The sequence below is a fragment of the Poecilia reticulata genome, linkage group LG5 (genome assembly GCF_000633615.1).
Source record: "Poecilia reticulata strain Guanapo linkage group LG5, Guppy_female_1.0+MT, whole genome shotgun sequence".
Taxonomy (NCBI): domain Eukaryota; kingdom Metazoa; phylum Chordata; class Actinopteri; order Cyprinodontiformes; family Poeciliidae; genus Poecilia; species Poecilia reticulata.
Genome location: NC_024335.1, coordinates 11243115 through 11265969, shown reverse-complemented (window position 1 = coordinate 11265969; position 22855 = coordinate 11243115). Strand labels below are relative to the sequence as shown.

Genomic DNA, 22855 nt, shown 5'->3' with positions numbered 1-22855 from the left:
TCCATCTGCACATGACAAATGCAATATTCTAAAGCTAAATTTAAAAAATGTCCCCAATATTAAAGTTCTTTATCATATGTTATCATTTTGTCTATTACAGATAAAAAAAAAACCTGATTTACAAAATATTTTGGCAGAACTGGAGTTTTATAGTGAATAAGGTCCAGTAGTCTTAACCTTATATAAAAAGAAAGTAATTCAAAAATACTGAGCTCTAAAATAAATATTACTGCTCCTTATTTGTTATTAGCAAACACACTAGATTGAGGTTAGGTAATTGAAACTTGAATTTTGTGCTTTTCTATTGATCTCCATTTTTGTCCATCAAGTCTCACTGGATTAATATCTAACTATTATGCTACAACTTCATTATAAGTCATTATACAGCTTGTCATAATATTTTTGAGCTTCATTCAGTAAGCGTTCAACATCGGCTTTAAAACCTTTCATTTTAATTTTTTCACATAACATATAATGCCTCAAGAATGAAGTAGACCAATTCTAAGACTGATTCTGTTAGAAAGTTATGAGTGTTCAACATCTGACAAATGTTTCTCAGTTGAAACCAGATGAATCTCAGTTTCCATCCAGCAACAGCTCCTTCTGTTGGTCATCAATGTGGCTGCAACATCCACCAGTAATGCATGTTTAGACATAGAGAATTTATATACACACACAATGCGATCTTTCAAAAATGAGACAATTTCAGACACTTATGTTGGGAGTTGTTTTGTTGAAAGCCCCATATCAAAAACAGACAATAGGGAGGGTGGGAGGCGGGGGTGGGAGGTGGAAGACAAACTCACCTTACAGCATCTGTTCAAGAGGAGCCGCCTGCTTCAGGCTTCATTTAATTTTGCGAGTTTGGACAACTGCCTGAGCAGGTTCAGGCAGAATACACACCTCTAACTTCTGCTCCAGGCCCTCCGTGCAAACAGGTTTTTCATCCTGAGTGAGGCTTTCGACATGTCAGACGGCAGGAGGAGAAAAGCGTGGGTGTCTCTAAAAATCTTGCAACTGGAATCTGTTTTATTATCTGCCAGCTGCCTGCTCCCTGCTCGCAGCAGATGATACAATCATAAAACATGTTTTATAACTGTTCTGGCAGATCCCATAAGGTCTTCTGTAAAGGATTTTACTCAGAGGACAATATGTGTCTGCAATCAGGAAGGTTTAATTCACGCACATTATTCCAATAAGCACATAAAACAAAGGCAAGGTGAAGGAAAAATACAAGATTTTTCACAAAATCTGACAAAAATGGTGTAAACAGAAAAAAAAAATCTATAACAGCTTACATTAGACCAGAGTGTGTTAAATATACAAAGATTGAATCATCACACATGAATAGAAACCTACAAAAATAAACACAATGCTACAGATGTTTTACGAATACTACTTCATAGTCATTACATTTAGGAAAAATTGAGTAATACAGGAAGCCTAAATATCATAATTATTAATGATATGATCAAAATAAAATAGAGCCAAATGTCACAAATTTCAATTTACATTATTTGTGAGATATCTGTCTTTGAGAAAACATTGTGTCATTTGGAAAATGAAGTTTTTGGTTTATTTGTTTTCACAGTGACACAAGAAACTCTTCTACTGCTGGCCCTAGATAGGAACAGGATACAAAACAACATGAGATAAAAAAAAAAGAAACATAAATTTGAACATCTTTAAAGACTAATCTTATTACCTGTTTCTTTAAATTTTAGCTGTGACATTTTGTGATAAACACTAATTCTGAAAATTCATGTTAAATCAGACTAAGCTACAAAGGTTGAACTTGTTTCTGACACCTGCAGGAGGAAATGTGCATAGCAAAGAGGTGGCACCGCTGCAACAGGTATCCACTGTTGGTTACCACTACTCACCTCTGATAGTGTAGGAAAGTAAGAGTCACAGATTGGCATGAACTTGCAGCATTCAGGTTACAGTAGTTGTTAACCTACCGTAGGTAGTAGTGCTTGTGCTAGTACTGTAGTGCTTGTGAATATCTTTGGATTATTCACAAGCAATTTTGCCATCAAAGCTGGAGAGTGCGATGGCAAAAGCCTGCACGGCACACATGGGGTAGTTATAGTCCAGAGTGAAAATGTCGTCAGCTATCCTTCCAAACTGCATCACAATGTAGTCCACTGGAAAAAAGCAAAAATATATTAGGAACTCAGAGCTGTTCGGAAGAAAGTGGGATACAAATCACTTAGAGTGCTGCCAAAATGTATTTGCCACCTTAAAGATTTCTTGTTTTTGCCTTTTTTCGTTGACAAAATCATTACTTCCAATACAATCCTTGGTATGCATAGATTACAGTTTAACAGGCATCTGAGCTGCATTAAACCCGAAAGCCTTTAGAGGTGATTTTTCCACCAACAGTCATGTAGGGTTATGCTGAAGTGCACTGGGGTTATGCAGCAGGACAATGACATGAAGTTGACCTCTGAATGGCTGGAAAAAGTAGGTTGTGGAGCACTCTAGTCAAAGTAGTAACATAAATCTGATTTAGATGTGCTGGAATTACTAAACAGGAAACTCATGCTGAAAAACCTTAAAAATGCACTTAAATTAAAACAATTCTGCAAAGAAGAGTGGGTTAAAAAATTCCTCCAAAAAGATGTGGAAAATTGATTTCCAAACTACTAGAGGGTGTTACAGCCACTCGATAGTTTTTTCTTTAATAAATGAAACTGAATAATTTTTTGTCTGATTCTAAAGCAAAATACATCTAGTAGGAGGCAAATAATTTTCCACTTGTAAATGTGCCTGTCAACCAATTTTTGAGGGACTGCCAAAGTAAACCATATACACTCATCTGATCTTTTGTGTCTTCTTCGAGCTTGTTTTGACAGTAAACCACTTTGTATTTAATTGTCCCACACATCCACATCTGGTTCCAAACAAACCAGACTGTTTGTGGGAAAAAGACAGATGGATAAGGAGTACTCACAGTCCTTGTTGTGAACTATCTGGAAGTTCTTGACGGAGGCCTGTGTGACTCGGCCGTTGAAATTCAGCACATGGGAGGCAGTTTCTTCGTTCCACACGGGTGTCTTGTTGTGAAGCTCAATCAGATTTTCCATCCTTCTATTCTGGTACCTTACCAACAAGCCATCACATTCCTGTGGTCAATTGGCAAAACATAAGTCAGTGAGCATCAACAAAGAGCAATAAGATTTTACCCACTTGCCTTGTTTGGTTCTCATAATAAACAGAACCTAAATCAAGCTGTTAAACATCTGGCTCTTCTGCTGGCAGCCAGCTTTTGTAAAAAAAAGGGTGTTTTTGTTCATTTGCATATTTAGTTTTTCATTTGGTGGTTCTGTTTCAGTGTGGTTGTTTTCTTAAAAAAAAAAAATGCTGGAAATGCTTTCAAGCCCAAGTTTAGAAAAATCTTTTACTGACTACGGAAGTGAAAAAGTTTGTTCAAGCAAACAGATATAATTGGAAAAAGAAATGAGCCATGATCACAATGTAATGGGGTATAAATTTTCATAGAGTCCCCTTAAAATACAGTATAACTGCAACTAATGCAGGAGCAAAAGAAGTGGTGCTGGGAATGTTTTAAATTTCAGTTCAGTTGCTTGAGTCAGCCTCTTTTCAATTACGCTATCCCAACATGCATAGCATTCAAAGAACATGGAGTGCATCCAACAGTTTCATGCTTGTAATGCCTAATTTAAGTTTTGTGTGGTTTTTCAATGTTTGTCTTGACTTCTGCGATCAGTTTTAACTTACATTTTTTAAACATTTTGGACAATCTTTTGCAAGTTTTACTTAATATTTTTTGTATTTCTATTATTTCTGCTATTGCTTAGGCCTTGGCATACATTTCAGGTCCAATTTTGTTGTTAACTAGTCAAAACCATTTATTAAACGCTCAGACAAAAGTAGGAGTGCTCCGAGACCTAACTAATAATATTAGTTATTTAACCTGTGCTTATGCCAGAAAATGAGCTGTAGGTATTAAAGTCAGTTCAGCTGAAAGAAAATTAAATTGTTATGTCATTTAGTGTAGGGTGAAGTTTCTGATGAAGCTTACATTTCTGGGCCTGAGTGGGACTCTCTCGTTGTCCTTGCTCATTCCTGGAATGATGACCGTCATCCGTCTGGGCCCTTTCATTCCTAGGACATTTGTTTCCTGAGGTGAGAAACAACCAGATTCAAAGTATTAACATTTCTTCTATTCAGTGTTCAGATCAGAATAAATCCCTGTAAAGTAGCAACCAATAAACTGTAAGGAACTCACATAGATGATGCCAGCTAACTCTTGCCGTGCATTAGACATGTCCGGAAGAGCTCTTTCTGGATTTAGAGCGTTATCAAACACTGTGAATTTAGTTCCCATTAAATTAGACCTGGTTAAAAAAAGACATGTTAACTTCTACAAATAGATTTTTAAAACATCATTATTCAGTTTGTCTGACTTCTTTTGATATACGTACCTTAGCTTTCCGACAAAGTTCTCACCACCTCTTGACAAGTCTGTGGCATCAATGGAGATGAGGTAATTTGAAGTTGCGCTTTTCTTTCTTTTCCTTCCAGCCAACAGGAATGTCTAAGAAAGGTAATCACAATGAGCCGCTTTAGATTCTAACAAAGAAGGCTGTCAATGTTAAAAAGTGTTTCATCTTGCTGAATGATTGTTTTGTTGTAATTTTGTAGTGCATTGCAGAATCTCTGAAATGTTAGATTAAGTGCACAGATTGACCTGAAAGTGACTTTAAATCACTTTCTAACCAGCTTTGACTGGTCAAACACTTCCACTTCTATTCACAATTTTCATTTTTAGTCTGGTATTTTTAGTTAGTTCAGAAACTACTTCTCAAAAAACAAGACAATTCATGAAAAGGAGCAAATGTTTCTCAGAGTCATTGTGTGTAACAACAGGTTCATCATTCACCCACGCTCTTTTTGTTTTCAGTATATGATGCTGTGTTCTCTTTAGGTCATTGCTATCAAAATGTATTTCATGACAGGTTAATATTCCTTATAATGTATGGAGACTATGGACTATAATTTATGGACATTATGGAGCATTGTGGAGCATTTTTTTGCTTTGAAACGGTTTTATATAGAACAAATCAAATAATATGTGTTACTCAACTATTGGATGATTAAGAACCTGATGTTAAAATACAACATAGACAATCTTTCGTTCCAACTGAGGAGAGAGGATGGTCGGTGTTACATTTTAAAACCTGACAATGTCTTCGCTGTTTGGATTAGGGCTGTTATCTGTATCAGGTATTATTGTTTTCCCACAAAATACCAAACAATGAATGTTATGCTAACTGACATTTGGTTTTGGTTTTCTCTGTTGGCAATGTAAATAATCTGTCTATAAGGCACGTTGCTTTTCTCTCTCTGTGACCAGAATTAGACAGGAACATAAAAAGGGAGCAGGCTAATGCAGGTCATTTTCTGGTAAAATGATTTCCAACTTTGTAACTACGTTAGGCCCTGGTTTTATCATTTGTAGACAATAAGGGTGCAAATGGCCAAACAATGATCTTTAAGAACCTGGCTTATTTTTTTTTTTGTCAGAAAATATACTAAATATCACAACACAGTTTTTAAATTGGCAACAGTGGAGTGACTATTGTTAACCTAGCAGATGCAGACGTGACCTGGAGGCTGAGTTGGTCAGTCAGCCATCTTCCTGCAGAGCAGAAGGGAATAGTGGCTGTCAAACCTTTGCAGAGGGAGATAAGATTAGAGGATAATCTTATCTGGGAGATCAGGGAGATCAGGGAGATCATACTCACCTGATCTCCCAAACTTAGAAAAATCAAACCGATTTATCAGTGCACCTCACGTGATTCTTCTAAGCACCTGAATGTCAGTTATTATACTTTTTTTTTTACTTCAGGAGATTACGGTAGTCAACATTTTAGACATTAAAAAATATTTTATTTTACTTTGTATTCACTCAGCAATTCATCCTCAGCTGTACAGAAATAGTTTTTTGTCCAAAAATAAATGATTTCTAATTTATTGACCAATCAACACATTTCCCCCAATTTATTAAAGGATGTTTCCTGACCTTTTTCTCATTGTCTAGATGAAGATAATACAGAGGATAGAGGCTCTTATCCACTCCCCTCTGGTCCCGCGTCACTCTGCATTTCACCGTCACACCCTGTGGAGCTGGCTCCATCACAAACGTCTCCAAGTCGTCAAACTCAATCTCAGGTGACGGAGCTCTCTCCTGATTATGGGACAAGGATTTATTACATTTTACTGCATTACTAACTCTAAATGTTCGTTGTGCTGCTTTACAACTATAACATAATTAAAATAAGCATTTCTTTTTTTGGAGAATTTTTTTTTTAGAATTTAAGCTACCTTCTTCTTCTTTCCTTTACCCTTTTTCTTCTTTGACTTTTCTTCTTTCTCTGATTCAGATTCATCACTCTCTTCTACCTTTGCTATAAGAGAAGACACATTTATTAGACAGATTGACAAACCCAAACAGTGGAAGAGATGTGAAGCTAAATTGCCTTTTTTCTTTGTCTTTTTGTCTTTTTCCTTATCTGCTGTTGTCTGAAACATAGATGCTGAACCAGCAGTAGATTTCTTTTTTGATTTGCTTGACTTTGTCTCTTCTTCACTGTCATCACTCTCTGATTTGGCAGCTGTTTGGTAAACACAGATCTTAGTTGAATTTCATGCACTTATAAAAACAAATGTCTTTGCTAAGATTGTGCTCTTTACTCCAAAGAAGAAGCAGTTAGTATAATATATAACTAAAACCAGTTGTTTACATAAAGTTAATCAGATTTTATGTCAGACAGTGTGTTTTATCTGTGTATGCAGCTACACAAAATATTAAACATTAGAAAAAAATGTGTTATGGTTTTAGAATTAGTACAGTAAGGAAAATTAATAAAATATTAAGTATTGAATTACCTTTCTTTTTGCTTTTAGATGATTTGTCCCCGTTTATCATAAACATTGATGCAGGTTCTTTCTTCTTCTCCTTGTCCTTTGATTTTGACTTTTTATCTTTGCCATCACAATCTTTGTCCTCTGCAAATAGGAAAACAGTAGAAAGAAAACTATTTACCCATGAAATCGATAGGAAAATAGTCATTGGAATAAAAACCAGTAACAATAACACATTTTGAAATAACCAAACATTAAAAGACAGAGGGATAGGAAAATGTTGTTGAGTTAGTGCCAAACCCTCCAAAGTCAAATTATAACGTATTGAGGGTGGGACAGATGTGGAACAACAACAGTAATTTTCAGCATAAAGTCTTGATTTTGCATGCATTTAGTTTGACATCTGCTTTTGCTGCTGCTGCAAGCTGTTTTGTCATATTCAAGAATTTTAGGAATGCGGAAAGAATTAAGGCTTAACAACTATTTGACCATATTTAGATGTCAAATGCATGTTTTTTTTATGGGGAAATTGTTTAGAAAGCAGATTTAATGGCCTCTTGTTACATGAGGAAGTCGTTTTTCTTATGTGTAGATTCCAAAAACACAAGCGACTGACTGAGTCTCAGAATGCAAGGCTTGTGTGAAGAATTCAAAACTCCCCGCTCAAATTGGTGCCATAAGACCTGCGTCTTCAAAACCTCCATTACACCCACAGTCCTGTTAACACTTGCTCCCAAAACCAGTTCCACGATAATGAAACTGATAGAACATGCCCCAACACTTGGCCCTGCTAACAAATGACTTCTTAAAGACGTGTTTTGTCTGTGTGACGTTGATAGTAACAAACTTTAGGACACTTCAGGACTGAAAGCCCTTAGATTGATAGTAAATAAATGAGAGATTTTAGCTTAATAAGAAATGAAATCTTTTCACACAATTTCTTTTAAAATTCTTATGTCATATGCCTAGGGGTTGTACTAGAGCAGTGGATACTAACCGAGCCAAAGCTGCGTAATGATGATTGTGATATTTGAATTTTCTCCCTTTTTGTGAAAGAGGTGAGTCTGTATTGCCCCTGATTATATTATAATCACTTGCCCTATAAACAAGATACACAAAACACAAGTATAAAAACAGGTATTGTTTTCTCTTAAGAGCATCATGACAGTGCTTCTTTAAGAGACAATATTCTGTTCAGAATGATCCAACATGTTTCGTGCTGAAACTTTAAAGATTGATAGGAGAAAGTTTTAATGTACAAAATGAAAAAGCGAGTTAATTTAAATAATTTCTAGAAGAAGAACAAACATTTAAAAATAAGAGATGCATTTTTTTTTAAATCTACAGTTTTATTTTGTACTTCAAAAATCTTCTTTGGAATACTTTAAGATGCAGAGGAAAGCATTTGCTACATATTCATTTATTCGTTAACACAAATCCCAAATCAGTTTCTCAAATAGCAGCAACTTTGGGCATTTCGGCATCTACATGTAGTGAAGAAGAATTGTTGAAGCTCAAATTGAGAGTCATAATGGGAAAGAAACAAGGGCTAAGTGGCTTTGAACATGTTGCTGTTATTGGTGTTCAGATGGGCTAATCTGAGTGCTTCATAAAACTGCTGGTCTCCTGGGGTTTTTGCATTCCATCTTCTCAAAGTTAGAGAGAATGGCCAAAAACAGAGAAAATATCCAGTGAGCATCTGTTACGTTGACAAAAAGGCCTCATAATGACAGAAAGGCAACAGCAGTTCAAAAACCACCTCATTACAACAAAGGTATGCAGATTTGCATCTCCAAACACACAAACCTTGAAGCAAGCTGCAGCAGCAAAAGGCCACACTAGTCCTACTCTTGGCACCTAAGAACAGCTATAAATCACACAAATGCCAACATTTGGACAGACTCAGGAAAAATAAAAGTTATCTCTGATATTACGAGCAACATTGAGAAAGTTTGAACCAAAATCCGGGGAATGTTTCTGAGACCTTATTGAATCTAAAACGCAAAGAAATAAAGCTGTTTTGAGGGTAAAAGAGTCCAACTGTGTCTTAGAAATATATCCTCCTGACTACCAAGAAAAAAAAAATTGTCCAATCACCATTTTTTTAAAATCCCACATTCTTTGTAAGTTAATAAAAGGTTTTATACACTTACTTTGTCTCTTCCCATAAAATGTGTTATTACTGATAAACACCATTTTTATGAATTAGAAAAAGGTACGTAGAAAAGTCCCACCCCTTCACATGTGGTATCATTGAAAAGCCCTAAATGTCCTCTCGAGATACCAAAAGGAATTAATTCAGTAGAATGCAAGGGGTGGGAAATATTCAAGTTTAGAAATGTCCTCTAGAGAGGACAAAAATGAACTACTGGTAGGAGGATATCTCCATAAAGTTACAGTGAGTGCACATTTATTTACATTTTATTACTTATCAACTATGTTTATTTAACAGTTTTTTTGTTTGTATGTTCTTGGCTAACAACCATCACTTTTGGTTGATCATAGCATTCTTAAAAAAGATGAGGCTATTATTTCAGCCTTCAAGATAAGCAACACAATTTTAAAATCTTCCTTATTTTATTTAGAATTTCCATTTCTTATCTCTAGTTTAATCTGCACCTTTACACTCTGTTGCTCCTGCTGTCAAGGCAGCATTTCCACTCACTCACCATTACACAATAAAATAATCCAATCCGCTTACCTACAGTCTGGTCACCTAACTGTTGTTTTAAGCACTTTAATGACTTGGACTGCTCTGAGTTGTAAAATTTAGCAGTGTTGACTAACAGCTAGAAGATTCTGGGTTTTCTCCAGTTTTCTCTCTGGTTAAGCTGTGATTAGAAGTGGTAATAGATGTGTGTCTGAAATAGGGAGTCGTATAAGAGTGTGTTTGCTTATTATTAGAGAACAGTGCACTCATATTCACACCTCAGGTAACTTGAAAAAATATCTAATGCCAACCTCACAATGAACAAACCACTCTAACCACTGAGGCTCGGGCCCAACATATTATTTTTTATAGCTTAGAATAAAAGAATAATATCATATATTAGATTATTGCTGGCATTTAAGAACATATCAAGGCTACCATTTTAAATATCCTATAAACATCCTATAAATATGATCATGGATGTTATGTTTTTGTCATATTACATTACTACTAGTAGTTTTTGTGCTTCTAATAATTTACAATGACCTAATATTGCTAAATAGCCGACACAACTAAAATATATGTGAAAATTTTAATGTCTTTACATTTTATAGTACCTTTAGTTTTAGATTTTTTCTCCTTGGTATTACTTGCAGATGGAGAACTCTCCTTTGTTGTTTTTTTCTTTGTTTTCTTTTGGGGGGTATCCTCCTCCTCCTCATCCTCCTCTTCAGTGTCTGAGGCTGGAAAAAAAAGCAATTATTATTTAACTCTTAGCTTGATACATGTATTTTCAACATTTATTGACAGTAACACATAAAGTGTGAGGTTTAAATACATTTCACACTATCTTAAAAATTATAAGCTTCATAACATCCTTATAGTTCCATTTTAATGTTCTCAGAAAACAAGAAAGAACATAAATAAAATATGGAGAAAATATGGATTTTTGTAATAAGTGTTCTGATAGGCAATTAGGCATGGTGATGTAGCAATGTAAGAAAATCAATATGATCTTAATTTGGCCAAAATATGACTTGAGCAGTAATTCTACAAGGCTAATGAAAGATCTCCCTCTGTCCTGTTTCCACCATTCGAACTAACTGCAGTGTCCAGTGTATTGACTCACATTTCTTCTTTTTTGGACCACTTTTGGCTTTCTTTTTTGGCTCTTTCTCTTTAGCCTTCTCAGGTTCTTCTTTATCTTTTTCTGGTTTCTTTTTCTTTACTTTTTTTCCACCTATAAAGTTTATGAGTTGTCAGATCTGCCCCAGAAAACATATTTTCCAATTTTTAATCACTTTCGTAGAAATAGCTGAAATAATTCTCACTTTGTGTGGTGGAGGCATCATCTTCTGCTGCATCTTCACTCTTCTTTGTCTTAGTTTTCTTAGGTTTGGCTTCACTTCCGTTGAGTTTGGCTTCAGAGCTACCGTTGGTCTGTTCTTTCTTCTTTTTTGGTTTCTTTGCATTTCTGCTGATAAATCTTAGTTAGATGTGTGGGTTTGTAGGTAATGACATTTGAGCTGAGATGCAATTACATTTTAGGTCTCAAAAAATAAATATTTGCCAGGGTATTTAAAACTCACCGTTAAAAAGTCAGACGAATGGAGAGAGCAAGGGGAGGAGCATAAAAGCAAAATTAAGACAAATTGCCTAATTTATATGAGTAACATTTGTTGAGTTTGGATGAATAAGCATCTCATTCTTGGTTTATTTAATATCAGTAACGATATCCAGCATTAGATGCTGAAACTTCTTTCTAGCATTGAGTAATTTATTACTATTTCTAATAATATAGTGTAACAACACTATATACAAGCCAAAACCTAGGAAACTAGGTTTTGGCTTAGAAAAACCTAGTTTCCTGCCTCATTTCCCACTTATACTTAGAAAAATATAAAGTAGACCCATTGAGGTGATTCGCTAATACATATTTACTGTTTTATTGTTATGTCTGATTTAATACACAAACTCAGGTTTGCAGTAAAACATGCACCTGCTGTATTGTCTACATTGTAAGATGTAAAAGTGTCTGGAGACAACATGTTACCTAAACATATTTTTATTTAATTTATTCAAACTTTCTCATTTGTTGCAGATTATCATAGTGTATTTACAACAATATCAATATTTATGTGGGTAGGTCGATATTTTCTTTTGAAAAATCCACATTCTTGTATTTTCATGGCTTCCAAATTAAGCTACTGTCACAACACAAGGCTCAAATGATGCTTTGACATTTTTGATGAAATGTTTCTTCCTATGCAATCATTTGTACAAGGGATAATGTTCCCCAGAAGTCACATCGATGAATATATAACCCAGTTTTTCCTTTAGCTTTGCACCAAATGACTCGTACAAGATGTCACAGTGTAACCAAGGAGTAAGGTCAGTGTGATTGCAGTTGGCGGAAACACAGGGGGTAATCCTATTAGGTTCAGATCCTGCATCCATGGAGACTATTTGTGTCTGCAGAAAATACAAACTCAGATTGATGTGAAGTGTGCTCCAATGTGACAACCATATTGTAATGAGTTGTTGTTTCCTAGAAGTTGAAAACTCACATGGCAAAATCAAGGCAATATGTCCAGTTCAAATTAAACATACAACTTAAAATCTAATAGTTAAATCTTTGATCAAATATTATGTATTTAACAAAAATGTAATTGAAACACCTATAAAAGTGTTTCAAGACTTGCATAAATATAAGACACTTGAGATATCAACACTTATTAAACTCTAATTTACTCTAATTTAATAATTCTGCAGTACTGGATGAATAAAATGACTTTAGCTGGTTTTTGCTTTGCATGTTCAGTAGTACTCACATATAATGTCAAAATGACGCTTGATTAAAATGACTTTTTCACATTCACAATTAAGCCATTTAAATGGTCCAGTTCTAGAGTGAGCCATTTCTGTCAACAGGGATAATTTATAGCAATGTTAAACTTTCTTACCTTTAGCACAATGTATTAATTCACTGGTTTAACTCATATGTTAGCATAAGTAAACAAAATTGTTATCACAGATATAAGTAGAAGATGCAACAATTCTGTTTCCGAAATGACTTTGAAGTCTAATCAACATAAAAATCTAAACAAAGGCCAATTTCTTTTGTCTTTTGTGTGACCATTTTTTCCAGTTGCAAAAAGTTGGCACTTTGAAAATATATATGCAAAAAAATCTAAGACATTCAAGCCTATTTCTTACCTTTTCTGCAGACATGGCTTGCTCTCCAAATTAGGATGCACTGTTGACTCTTTTTCAATTAATAGAAAGTAGTAAAAGCAAGCTTCTCACATTGATAACCAAAGAATGAGAAAACCCTGAACTCAGTGTGATGTCTCCATCAGCAGAAAGTTGCTAATAGGATTTATGTGTAAAGCCATCTGCTCTGCAAGAAACACGTCAACAGGAGAAACCAAGGCAGTCTCAGGAGGAGGGACCTGAGTTGTTTGTCATGTAGAGTTGTTTGTTAGTAGAAGAAATGTACTTTTTCCCCAAAATAAGGCTGCAGCTTCTCCGCAAATCCTAAATCTCGAGAAAACAATAAGTGACAATGAAGGACCCAGTCTATTGCTTTGCAGAAATTATTCCTTTTAGAAATCTTCCTCTGACCAAACTACTAAATATTTGAAAATAACTCTGAAAATGTGTAAAACTTAAAAACTTTAACTAACTTGGAAGAAATTAAGAGCTGAGCAAAGAACTTTTAACACATCATCTCAATTGGTTCAAGAAAATTTTAGAGATTCTCTGCCCTGGAGTGACTCTGCGCATGTACGGATGGCAAGAACAGAAAGAAGGATTACGAGAGGCTGAAAGTGTGACATCATCGAGGTCATTGTCCTGCAAATGTCTTCAATGCGTGCCACAAGATTATTTTTAATTATTTATAAATGTGAACTTTTAGATTTTACAAATAGACACATTTTAAAACTCTGCAACTCCTCCAGAAGATGAACCCACTTGTAGACAGCAATTGCCATTCTTCAAAGAACAGGTCAGGTTGAGTATGGTCAGTGTAAAGTAGGTCTGCCTGACAGCAGCATCTTATTGGTTAGGCAACATTTGGCCGGGAACTTTGGAAAGAGGGTGTGGTGAGGCGTTTACACTCATTCAGAAAACCACAAAGCTTCACAAGTGATGGAAGGCACAAAGAAAATAATATAACCAGTAAACTAAATAATTCCAGATAAATACTTGAGCCAAGTTTTTATAAGCCATATTGACAAACTCTAAGCTGGTAATTACCTAAATCTCTTTTTGCAAGGTGAAGCTGGAGGAGCAGAGCTGATGCTAAAAGAGGTCAAACCCAGGTTTTACCGCTTTATGCAAATAAATATGTCACTACAAGCGAATCCTTTCTCCTCACACAGCTTGGTGGAAAGGTGTCACATGATCCCCCACACCACCACCATCAACGACAATGCACACACACATGCACACACACACACACACGCACGCACACCCCCGCACACACCATCACATCAGGATGTTCTGAACCTTAGAGCGAAATTACTTAGCCAATCATTTTTACCATTTTTCATAGAGTACAGATGTGAACATTTTGATTTTGTAAATTTCCATTTAGAAATAGATTGGTAAAGTGGGAAAATCATAAATTTTCTATAGCGGCGAGGAAAAGCTTCTCTGGTGTTTCTTGTAACACATTCATTTTTTCTTGCTTTTAATTATTTGAAATGTTTTTACATTTCAAGTAATTGATAATTCTTGTTCTTTTTTTATTAAAGGACTTGTGTAAACTGCAAGGCAGTAATGCAATTAATAATTGAAATACAAATCACAAATTATAGCGTATACGTGAAGAGATAATGGACCAAAAAGAAAAGAAAACACTGAACATATTAGATGTTTTGTACTACAAAATTGCTCAATGATGTTCTACAATAATGTTTATAAGTTTCATAGCACTGGGATTCATAATTACTTTAAGAGCTTTTATGTAACATATAAACATATTGAAAAAACCCCCACAAAACCTATGAGATATTTTATTACATTTGGATTTCTGTACATATGATTTTCCAAGAATCACAAATACAGTCAGAGGATACTTTCCACAGCCCTGGATAAGACCAACAATAATGTCTTTCTGACAGTCTTCTTTTGTAAACACGTTTAATTAAGTGTAATTCCCTCTTCCAGCCACCAGAGGCTGCTGTACACAAAGACACAAACATTCTGAACACATGGGGAGATGCTGATGTAATATAGATGTTATGCTTCACAGATGGGCAGACTCAACCTCAACAGTACTGAAAGACGTACATGTCAGCTCAAATGTGTTTGTAAAATGACGTGGTGTATCCACATGTTATCCAGGTTCAGACTGACCTGCAGGCAGAGAGCTAACAGAGGAGGAGGACAGATCACAGCTGCAGTGACCAACAACACATGGTGGGACATAAAGAAAGAGGAGTAGTTTGTAGCTTTATAAGGCCAGACTCTTTGTGCCTCTGCATTGATGTTCTGGTCACGCAGTCCAGTTTGTTGACTGTGAAAAGGCTCCAGACTAATGGCTTCGCTGGCATTTCTGCAAATGGTTGACAGTAACATGGCAGTTGGCAGGGAGCCTAAGGAAGGCCACTGACCTCTGGGGAGCGACAGTGAAGCCATTGTAATCTTAAAGAGACAGAAACTTTCCCTTCCATTTGATTTGTGAATTATGTTTCAGCATAGGAAGATGGTAAACAATCTTGAAGAAAAGCAAAGGAGCAGTACAGATTTTATCAGTGAGATTCTGATTTAATCAGTTTTATCAAGTACTCAAGTACTGTACGTATCTTGGAGAGAGTCGGCAGACAACAGAGTGTCAAATGAATCCTCAGAAATACAAAAGTGTAGCATCTAAAACATTTTTCTCCTTTTTTTACCGGCCTGACCTATCCAATATGACTGTATTACAAGGAACCACAAGTCATACTCTAAAGAAAAAATGTGTTAATTTCTATTGTAGTTTAGAAATATATACTCTTGTTTTATTATTGAGAACATTAACGTTGTATTCAAAACCATACATTGTATATGAAATAAAGTACTCCAAGTAAATATCTACCAAGTAATGAAAATGGGATGTAGCAGAAATTCCATGATCATCCTTGGGGCTTTGCTTGTTTCATGGTGGCAGAACGGAGCCGAAACGTCAGGATGGCTCTGTGCTCTACAGACCTTTGAATTTAACAAACGGAACTAAGCTGGATCAAACTAGAGTGCATTTAATTGTTTTAAACTGTGTTTTAAACTTGTGATAGTCTTGGAGAAAATAGCGCCTTCAGTATTCCCTCAGAAAATAACATCGGAAGATGCTATTTCTTTTTTTTATGTATTCCTGTCAGAAAATAAACGCAAATCCCTCTGGAGTATAAATTCCTTCTTGGAAAGTTTTAGGTGACCAAGTAGCCATGACTTCAAATGCAACATTACTGCCACAACAGTTAGCAAATCCCACTCATTTTGCAACCAGAAGGCACTCAATTTAGGTGAGTCATCATTCCCAGATTAGAGCACTAATCTTTCAGGTGAATCAGATGCAGCACAATGCCCTGAAGGGACTTGCTATGAACATGCTTCATGTACAGCAAACATCTGAAATGCAGGGTAAACATTAGTCTGATCAGTCAAAAGTTCAACAATTTGCTAAATATAAAAAAGAATGTAGTCTCTCATATTTAGTTTACAGTGCCTAGGAAAAGTCTACGTATCTACCCCTTTAAACTTTTTCTAAAACACTTCAATACATTTTACTGGGATCTTACAGAGAGAACATTATTAACTGTTGTTCTAAATATACAGAAAATGGAAATTGATACGGGACTTAAAAATTCTTTATGCAAATAAAATCTGGAAAGTTTGACATGGATCTGTATTCAGTTCCCCTGAGTCAACACTTTGTAGATCCACCTCTCACTCTATTTACAGCTGCAAGTCTTATGGGGAATCTCACTACCAGCTGCACATCTACAGAGATTTTGGCCAATCCTCACTGCAAAATAGTTCAAGGTTAGACTGGATGCAGCATCTGTTTTCAAGTCCTTCAGATTATTCAGCCAGGTCATTCTAGCAGAGGAATATGCTTTGATATAAACTCCAGTCCTCATGCAGGCCGGCATCCTGCATGTTTTAGATGTGCCCTTGTTCTAACAAATCTGAATTAATTCGCCATGTCATCAGTGTTCTGTTAGTAGTGGACTGTTCATTTTATTTAGCTCAGTCAGATTGGATGAAAATAGTTTTTGAACATCAACATTCAAGTCTTGTCACGGATTAACAATTGATTTTAGGTCTGAATGCTTTTACAGTGTAGCATGTAAAAGCATTCAGCTTCTATATGCACCACAAATCTGAAGCAAGAGTCCATAAAATTGTAGAACAGGCGAAACACTGAGTTTCTTTAAATCTAGACCAAAAACTCACCTGTCCAGAGTTGCTTTTGAACCATAATAAATGAAACACTAACCAGCTTTTTGATGTGTAATAATGGCATTTGGCAAAATGTAATGTTTCAATTGTTGATGTTTGTGTTTTTATGATGTAAAGCACTTTGAACCGCCTTGTTGTTGAAATGTGCTATACAAATAAATGTGATTGATTGATTGATTGATTGATTGATTGATTGATTGATTGATTGATTGATTGATTGATTGATTGATTGATTGATTGATTGATTGATTGATTGANGATTGATTGATTGATTGATTGATTGATTGATTGATTGATTGATTGATTGATTGATTGATTGATTGATTGATTGATTGATTGATTGATTGATTGATAAAGCATCAATCAATCAAGCAAGTGCATAGATATATGATTAATAGAAACACAGCCTGTGACTCTTCTATAAAGTCCAGATGCTGGACCATAGGAAAGAGTAGGAACATTTCAAAAGACAGAAGCTAATTTCAAGGGATCAAATTGTTAAGCCAAACTTTTTTCAAGTCTTGTTTGATCTATGCAGCTTCTTTATAACAACTGAAGGTAACATAATTACTTGATTATGCTAAAACAATGTGCACCATATGCCTGGAAGATACACGGTACCGGCCCTTTAAAACTTTGTTCAGATTTTATATTAAAACTGATATCAGTAGAAAAACAATAACGGATGATCAGTTATAAGTGTTAGAATAAAATTATTCCAGTACTATGCGTTCAATAGGAGAACTACACCAAAGTCTAGATGAGAGTTCCTCAAACCATTACAATACAGGAAGAAACGGCAGCAGCCAGAACCTTGTGTGAACTATAACACAAGCAGTGCTGAGCCCCAGGAGAGTTTGACATATATCTGGAAAGTTGGAGGCAACATTCAGGAAATAGTGCTGCTGCACGCATTTCCTTTTCTGTGTGTGCTCTGTTTGATAAGGATCAGAATATGAGGAGCAATTCAAATGACCATGGATCTAGATAACAGGAAGGCTTGGAGCTATGCTGGCATGAGCAAAAATACCCCGAAGGCAGAGAGGAAAAGAGTGCCACTGCGTGGAGAGTCCAAGAAAGAGGGTGAGGGGAGGAGAGACCGCAAACGCCAGACCTTCTGAAACTCGTCTCCTTTGACTTTTCTGTTTTTTTTCTTTTCCTGAGACAGGCATTGCTCTTTTGAAATCGTGCCAATGAAGGCTGGCTCAAATCCTTGCAGCTGAAAGTTTTACAAGCTCAGTGCTCACAAACAGGAAGAGAAAGACACCGAGAGATTAGCAAAAGGGAGATTGTTGCTGCTGTCTTCTTGTCTTTATTCAGAAAAGTCATTCATACTTTTTTTTTGTTTTTGCAAATATCAATGAGGTAAATTCTTGGAAGGAGGACAGCACAGGATGAGAAAGGATTTTAAAAAAACATGCAAAGCAGTATCTGCCTAAAGGACAAAGAGTCGTGACGTCACACATAAAGCTGTCTTGGATATTGCCTGATAAAAGATACTGATGTTTTCTAATATGGCTGGAACTATTATTTGAGTTATTTTTATTTTCTGGGATTTGTTCTTTTCCAGAGCTCAATCCTGATTCATGCCCTGTTTTTTTTTTCTTTTTGCTTTAGATTTTTTAGAGTCCCAAGATTCGATTTGTTACCTTAGTGTATTTAGCAGTAAAGAATTTCCTGCTGTGTTGACATTGGACACTAGTTTACTACCAAAAATACTGGTAGGCTAATGAATCTCAGTGCTGACCATTCTCCTTTCTCTTTTCTGTAAAAAGTCTGCATAAGAAAACAAAGGCAGGTGCAGACCAACTGAAGACGTCTGGAGCAACCACTGAAAATGGGAAGTGTGAGGCATGTACTACCTGGGAATGATGCCAACTGCTGACAAAAGGCTTTACTGCACGGCTCTGAGACAAGACTTTAACTCACTCGCTTCAGGACAACTCGGCACAAAACTGTTTGGCCAGCTACAGATAAATCTTTCAACCCTTTTAGCTTTGTTACCAGACAGCAAGTAAGTACTCATTTTTAATTTCTTTAGTAAATAGCTAAATAGCTTTTAAATTACTTTTACTCCTTCAGTCAAGTGGGATGTCTATTAGACGACACATAACCTACATCTCACATGACTGCTGCACTTATGAGTTTAATAAGCCAACTGCTGCTCTGTGTCAAAGCTAAATTCTCTCTATACTTACAGCATAATCAACGTTCTTTGTGATTTGTGGGATGTGTGGAAACGAGATTTTCTAACTTAGTGATTTCTTTTCCTGCCTTCTTTTCTGTGCTTCTTGGCAATCATGTAAAAGTGGGCAGGGAGAGAGGAGGGCATGGCCCAAAAGCTGCTCTCAAGCCCCAGCCCCTGTTCGAGTGGGGTTGCACACTTACACACTGCTCAGCCTTTCCCTCATTCCTCAGGCGAAAGAAAGAGGTGTGGAATAGCATTCTTTTCTTCTTTTTTAACCAACGTTTTTTGTTTTTTTCCTCATCAACACCTCGTCCTTATTGCCAGTGTGTGACCGCTAGCCTGATATTAACATAAAAAGACATCAGGTATTTCTAATTTCTTTTTCTGGCTCTGTTTGGGCCTTCGTTGTCCTTTTGTGACGAGGCCTCCTTTATTTGTGTGTGTTCGTGTCTCAAACATCTTTTAATATTATCTTCCGCACAGCACAGATCTCGCTTTTGCTAACAATACAGAAATCGGAGTAGTTTAAACTTGGATTTTGTTTGAATAATACGTTCTTGTTTAAATGCATTGTTGTTGCTCAAAGTTTTCAAACTTTGTATACATAGGAAACATTTTTATTCATGTTAATGTGGGATCGTAAGAATAAAAGCCATATTTGTGGCTCTATATTCTCTGTTCTAACAAAAAAAAACTATGTTTTGGTGCAACATTCAAATCACCAACCAAATAAACAGTGATTATTACCTCTAAGTTTCAAACAGGAAGTTCTCAGTAATGAAAGAGGCTCAAAATCTGCAGTCAGAAACAACTTTGAAGTGTAACTATCACCAGCTATCCAAAATCGCCCACAAAATAAAAATACTCTTTTGGGCAAATGTGCTGATCACATGTTTCAAACGGTTTGTATTTTTTTTTAAATGCTCTTGGATGGTGTCCTTTGATAAACCTGTTTTAAAAACCAGTGTAAACCTGATCTTTCTGTGGAAAACTGTTCTGCTCATGAAGAGGCTTGTGTTACCAGGATGAGGAATTTCTGCTTCAGATCAAATAGACTTGATTTGTTTGGACTGCTTTCTAGTCACTAAAGCATCAAAATACGCTTGTTCAGTAGTTTGTCTACAGGAAAAAGTATCTTTTATTTTCACTTTACGTACCACTCAGTTTCTCTTTACTGTCTGTAACTGTAGCTTTTGCATTACATTTGCATAGATTTATGCTGCACTATGTAAAGTTGTGTAAGCCAGCTGGCGAAGTTGCCAGTTGTAGGCATCTGTTTGAATGTATGATGCAAACATATTATTACATATGGTAACACGCATAGAGTGAATGAAGAAAAACAAAGTGGGTGGGAGCCAGGAGAAAAAAAAAAAGAGCCTATTTCCTCCGCCCCTTAAGTTCTCCTCAGATGAACTTGCCATATAGCTTGATGACATGTTGTTTGGAAAGCCACGTCTTCCGCTATTTGTCTTTCTCTCCTCCCCATAGCTGGTGTGACTCTGTGGTCGTCAGGATCAAAGTCTCGTTTTGCCTTTTTGCTTTCATCAGGTCAGACTGCACACACTTAATCAGTTCTTCCTGTTAGCAAAACTGTTTCAGGGCCTATAAACAACACTTGATCAAACTCTTTGGAGTACAGCCGTCTTACAAAAGACTACCAAGAGAAACCATTAAGCAAAAGCTGTGAGAGATCTCTTTAGACAGACTCTAAATAGTTGGCCAGTGTTTTACCATCTGTCTTTATCTTTGTGGCAAGTTTTCCATTTAATGACTGATTCAAAGTTGACAGTGGTTTACTAAACAAACTTTAAAACACTGCCTTATGATCATCGTAGCTGCGGCACTGATTTCAAGCAGCTAACTCATCAGGAAAACCATTAAAAGTACTTGCAGACTTTCACACCCCACAACTCTTAAAAACACATTGATGCAAAATCATACTTGAAAACAGTTGATAGTGGATACTGGAAATGACCGCAAATTGTGGTCTTTAAGTTTTATAATAATAAACATAAAACAATCAGACCATCACATACTTCTTTAAGTAACTGCATATGCTAGCTGTGGAACTGTCAATTGGTTATATTTTGTTCCACTCAGACTGGTTAGTGTTGAAAAATCTAATCCATAGAGTGCTATAATCATCTACAAGCACATTTTTGAGAGGTTAGGGGGCGAGTTCAGTGCACACTATCCATGAATACAAAATGTAAAAAATGTTCTAAAGAATCAGCAGCAGTGAAAACCTGGAATCAGCCATTAATAGTCACAATTAAAGCAACCTCCATAAAGACATAGATATTGAAATTAAAATGCTAATTTTCTAACTTCCTACAACACTAGCTTTTCCTAAGTATTCCTATAACCCATTGATTTAATGGGTTGTATGAATATTTTTATTCCTACAGCATTTATCTATATATATGAAATTAGCATTTTAATTTCAATATCCATGTCTTTATCGAGGTTGCTTTAAAATGACTAGATAGGGTTAATGGCTGATTCCAGGTTTTCACTGCAGCTGATTCTTTAAAACATATTTTACATGTTGTCCATCATTTAATGTAATGCACCACAGACACAGCCAGATAAAACTTTTATCTGTTGTCAAAAAGAGAAAACAAAGTTCCAAGGTAAGTGTTTACTCACAGGGCATACACGTTGGTCAAGAAAAAAAGCAACATGCATGTTTTGACAGAAATGATGGAAAATTGAATTTAAGCCACATATAATTCAAAGACAAATGTGATTGGTGGGGAAATGAATGGCAAATTACACTTCTGTATTTTAACTGGCACATCAAGACAAACAAATCACAACACACCGAAACCAAAAAGTGATTGCAGGAATAAATTGAGTGAATAATACTATTCAAGTTAAATATACCAACCTCTAAATGTCTTTTTACACAATTTTTTGCACTAATTTATACCTTTGTTCTAAGCTGCCAAGCATTTTGATCCAGATTTCTACCCCACAAACTGAAATACACAAACTTATATTTGGCTCATGAAGATTTTTTTAAATTCTCTTTGTCTCTTAAATTATAGCCCCAATCTTTGTCACCAAGTTGTATTCTTTGGATAGTGCCTGAAAGTAAAGTACGGATATAATAAATGCCATTTTAAAATTAATCCAATCATCCAGGTTTAATATCTGCAACTTTAAAAACTGAGTTTTTTCTTCCCTGCATTTCCACAATACTGATTTCTCTTTTTAATATGTATACTGGTAAGGTGCTGCTTTTCACAAAGCTACATGTGTTACAGAGCTTATAAGGAAATTAAATAAATGCTTTCTTTTACTATAGCTTTGATATAAAATGAAATTGAACTGCTATATTTATTGCAGCAGTTCAGTGGTTTAAATGCCACTTCTGCTTTGTGAATAGTTGCTGAAACATGAACATGTTGTGGACATTTTCTAAAAACAGGAATATCTAGCAGAATAGAGACAGAAATCACAATTAAGCGCCACATAATGCGACTCTAATGGAACATGCTGCCACTAAAGTAGGAAACCTCGGCCAACAGAGATTGTGATTAATTGATTAATTTAATTGTGATTAATTTATTTACATAGTTTCAATTGGTATGCATGATTCACTTTAGTGGTATAAAAGAATGTTGTTGGTATTTTTTTCTGCTAGTAAGCCATTGTCAGAATATTCTAAT

At 35.7% G+C, this 22855-nt stretch overlaps 1 protein-coding gene across 1 annotated transcript; it reads right to left on the bottom strand.

Moving 5' to 3' along the window:
* Nucleotides 1–1152: 1152 nt before the first annotated feature.
* LOC103464704 (TUB like protein 1) lies at nt 1153–12974 on the bottom strand. Its single transcript, XM_008408961.2, has 13 exons — nt 12761–12974; nt 10876–11008; nt 10674–10784; nt 10162–10287; nt 6919–7038; nt 6510–6644; nt 6355–6437; nt 6053–6217; nt 4452–4564; nt 4256–4364; nt 4049–4147; nt 2957–3128; nt 1153–2147 (listed from the first exon to the last, which is right to left on the bottom strand). The coding sequence occupies exons 1-13, from the start codon at nt 12773–12775 to the stop codon at nt 2014–2016; spliced, it is 1515 nt and encodes a 504-aa protein (XP_008407183.1). The 5' UTR covers nt 12776–12974; the 3' UTR covers nt 1153–2013.
* Nucleotides 12975–22855: the final 9881 nt, after the last annotated feature.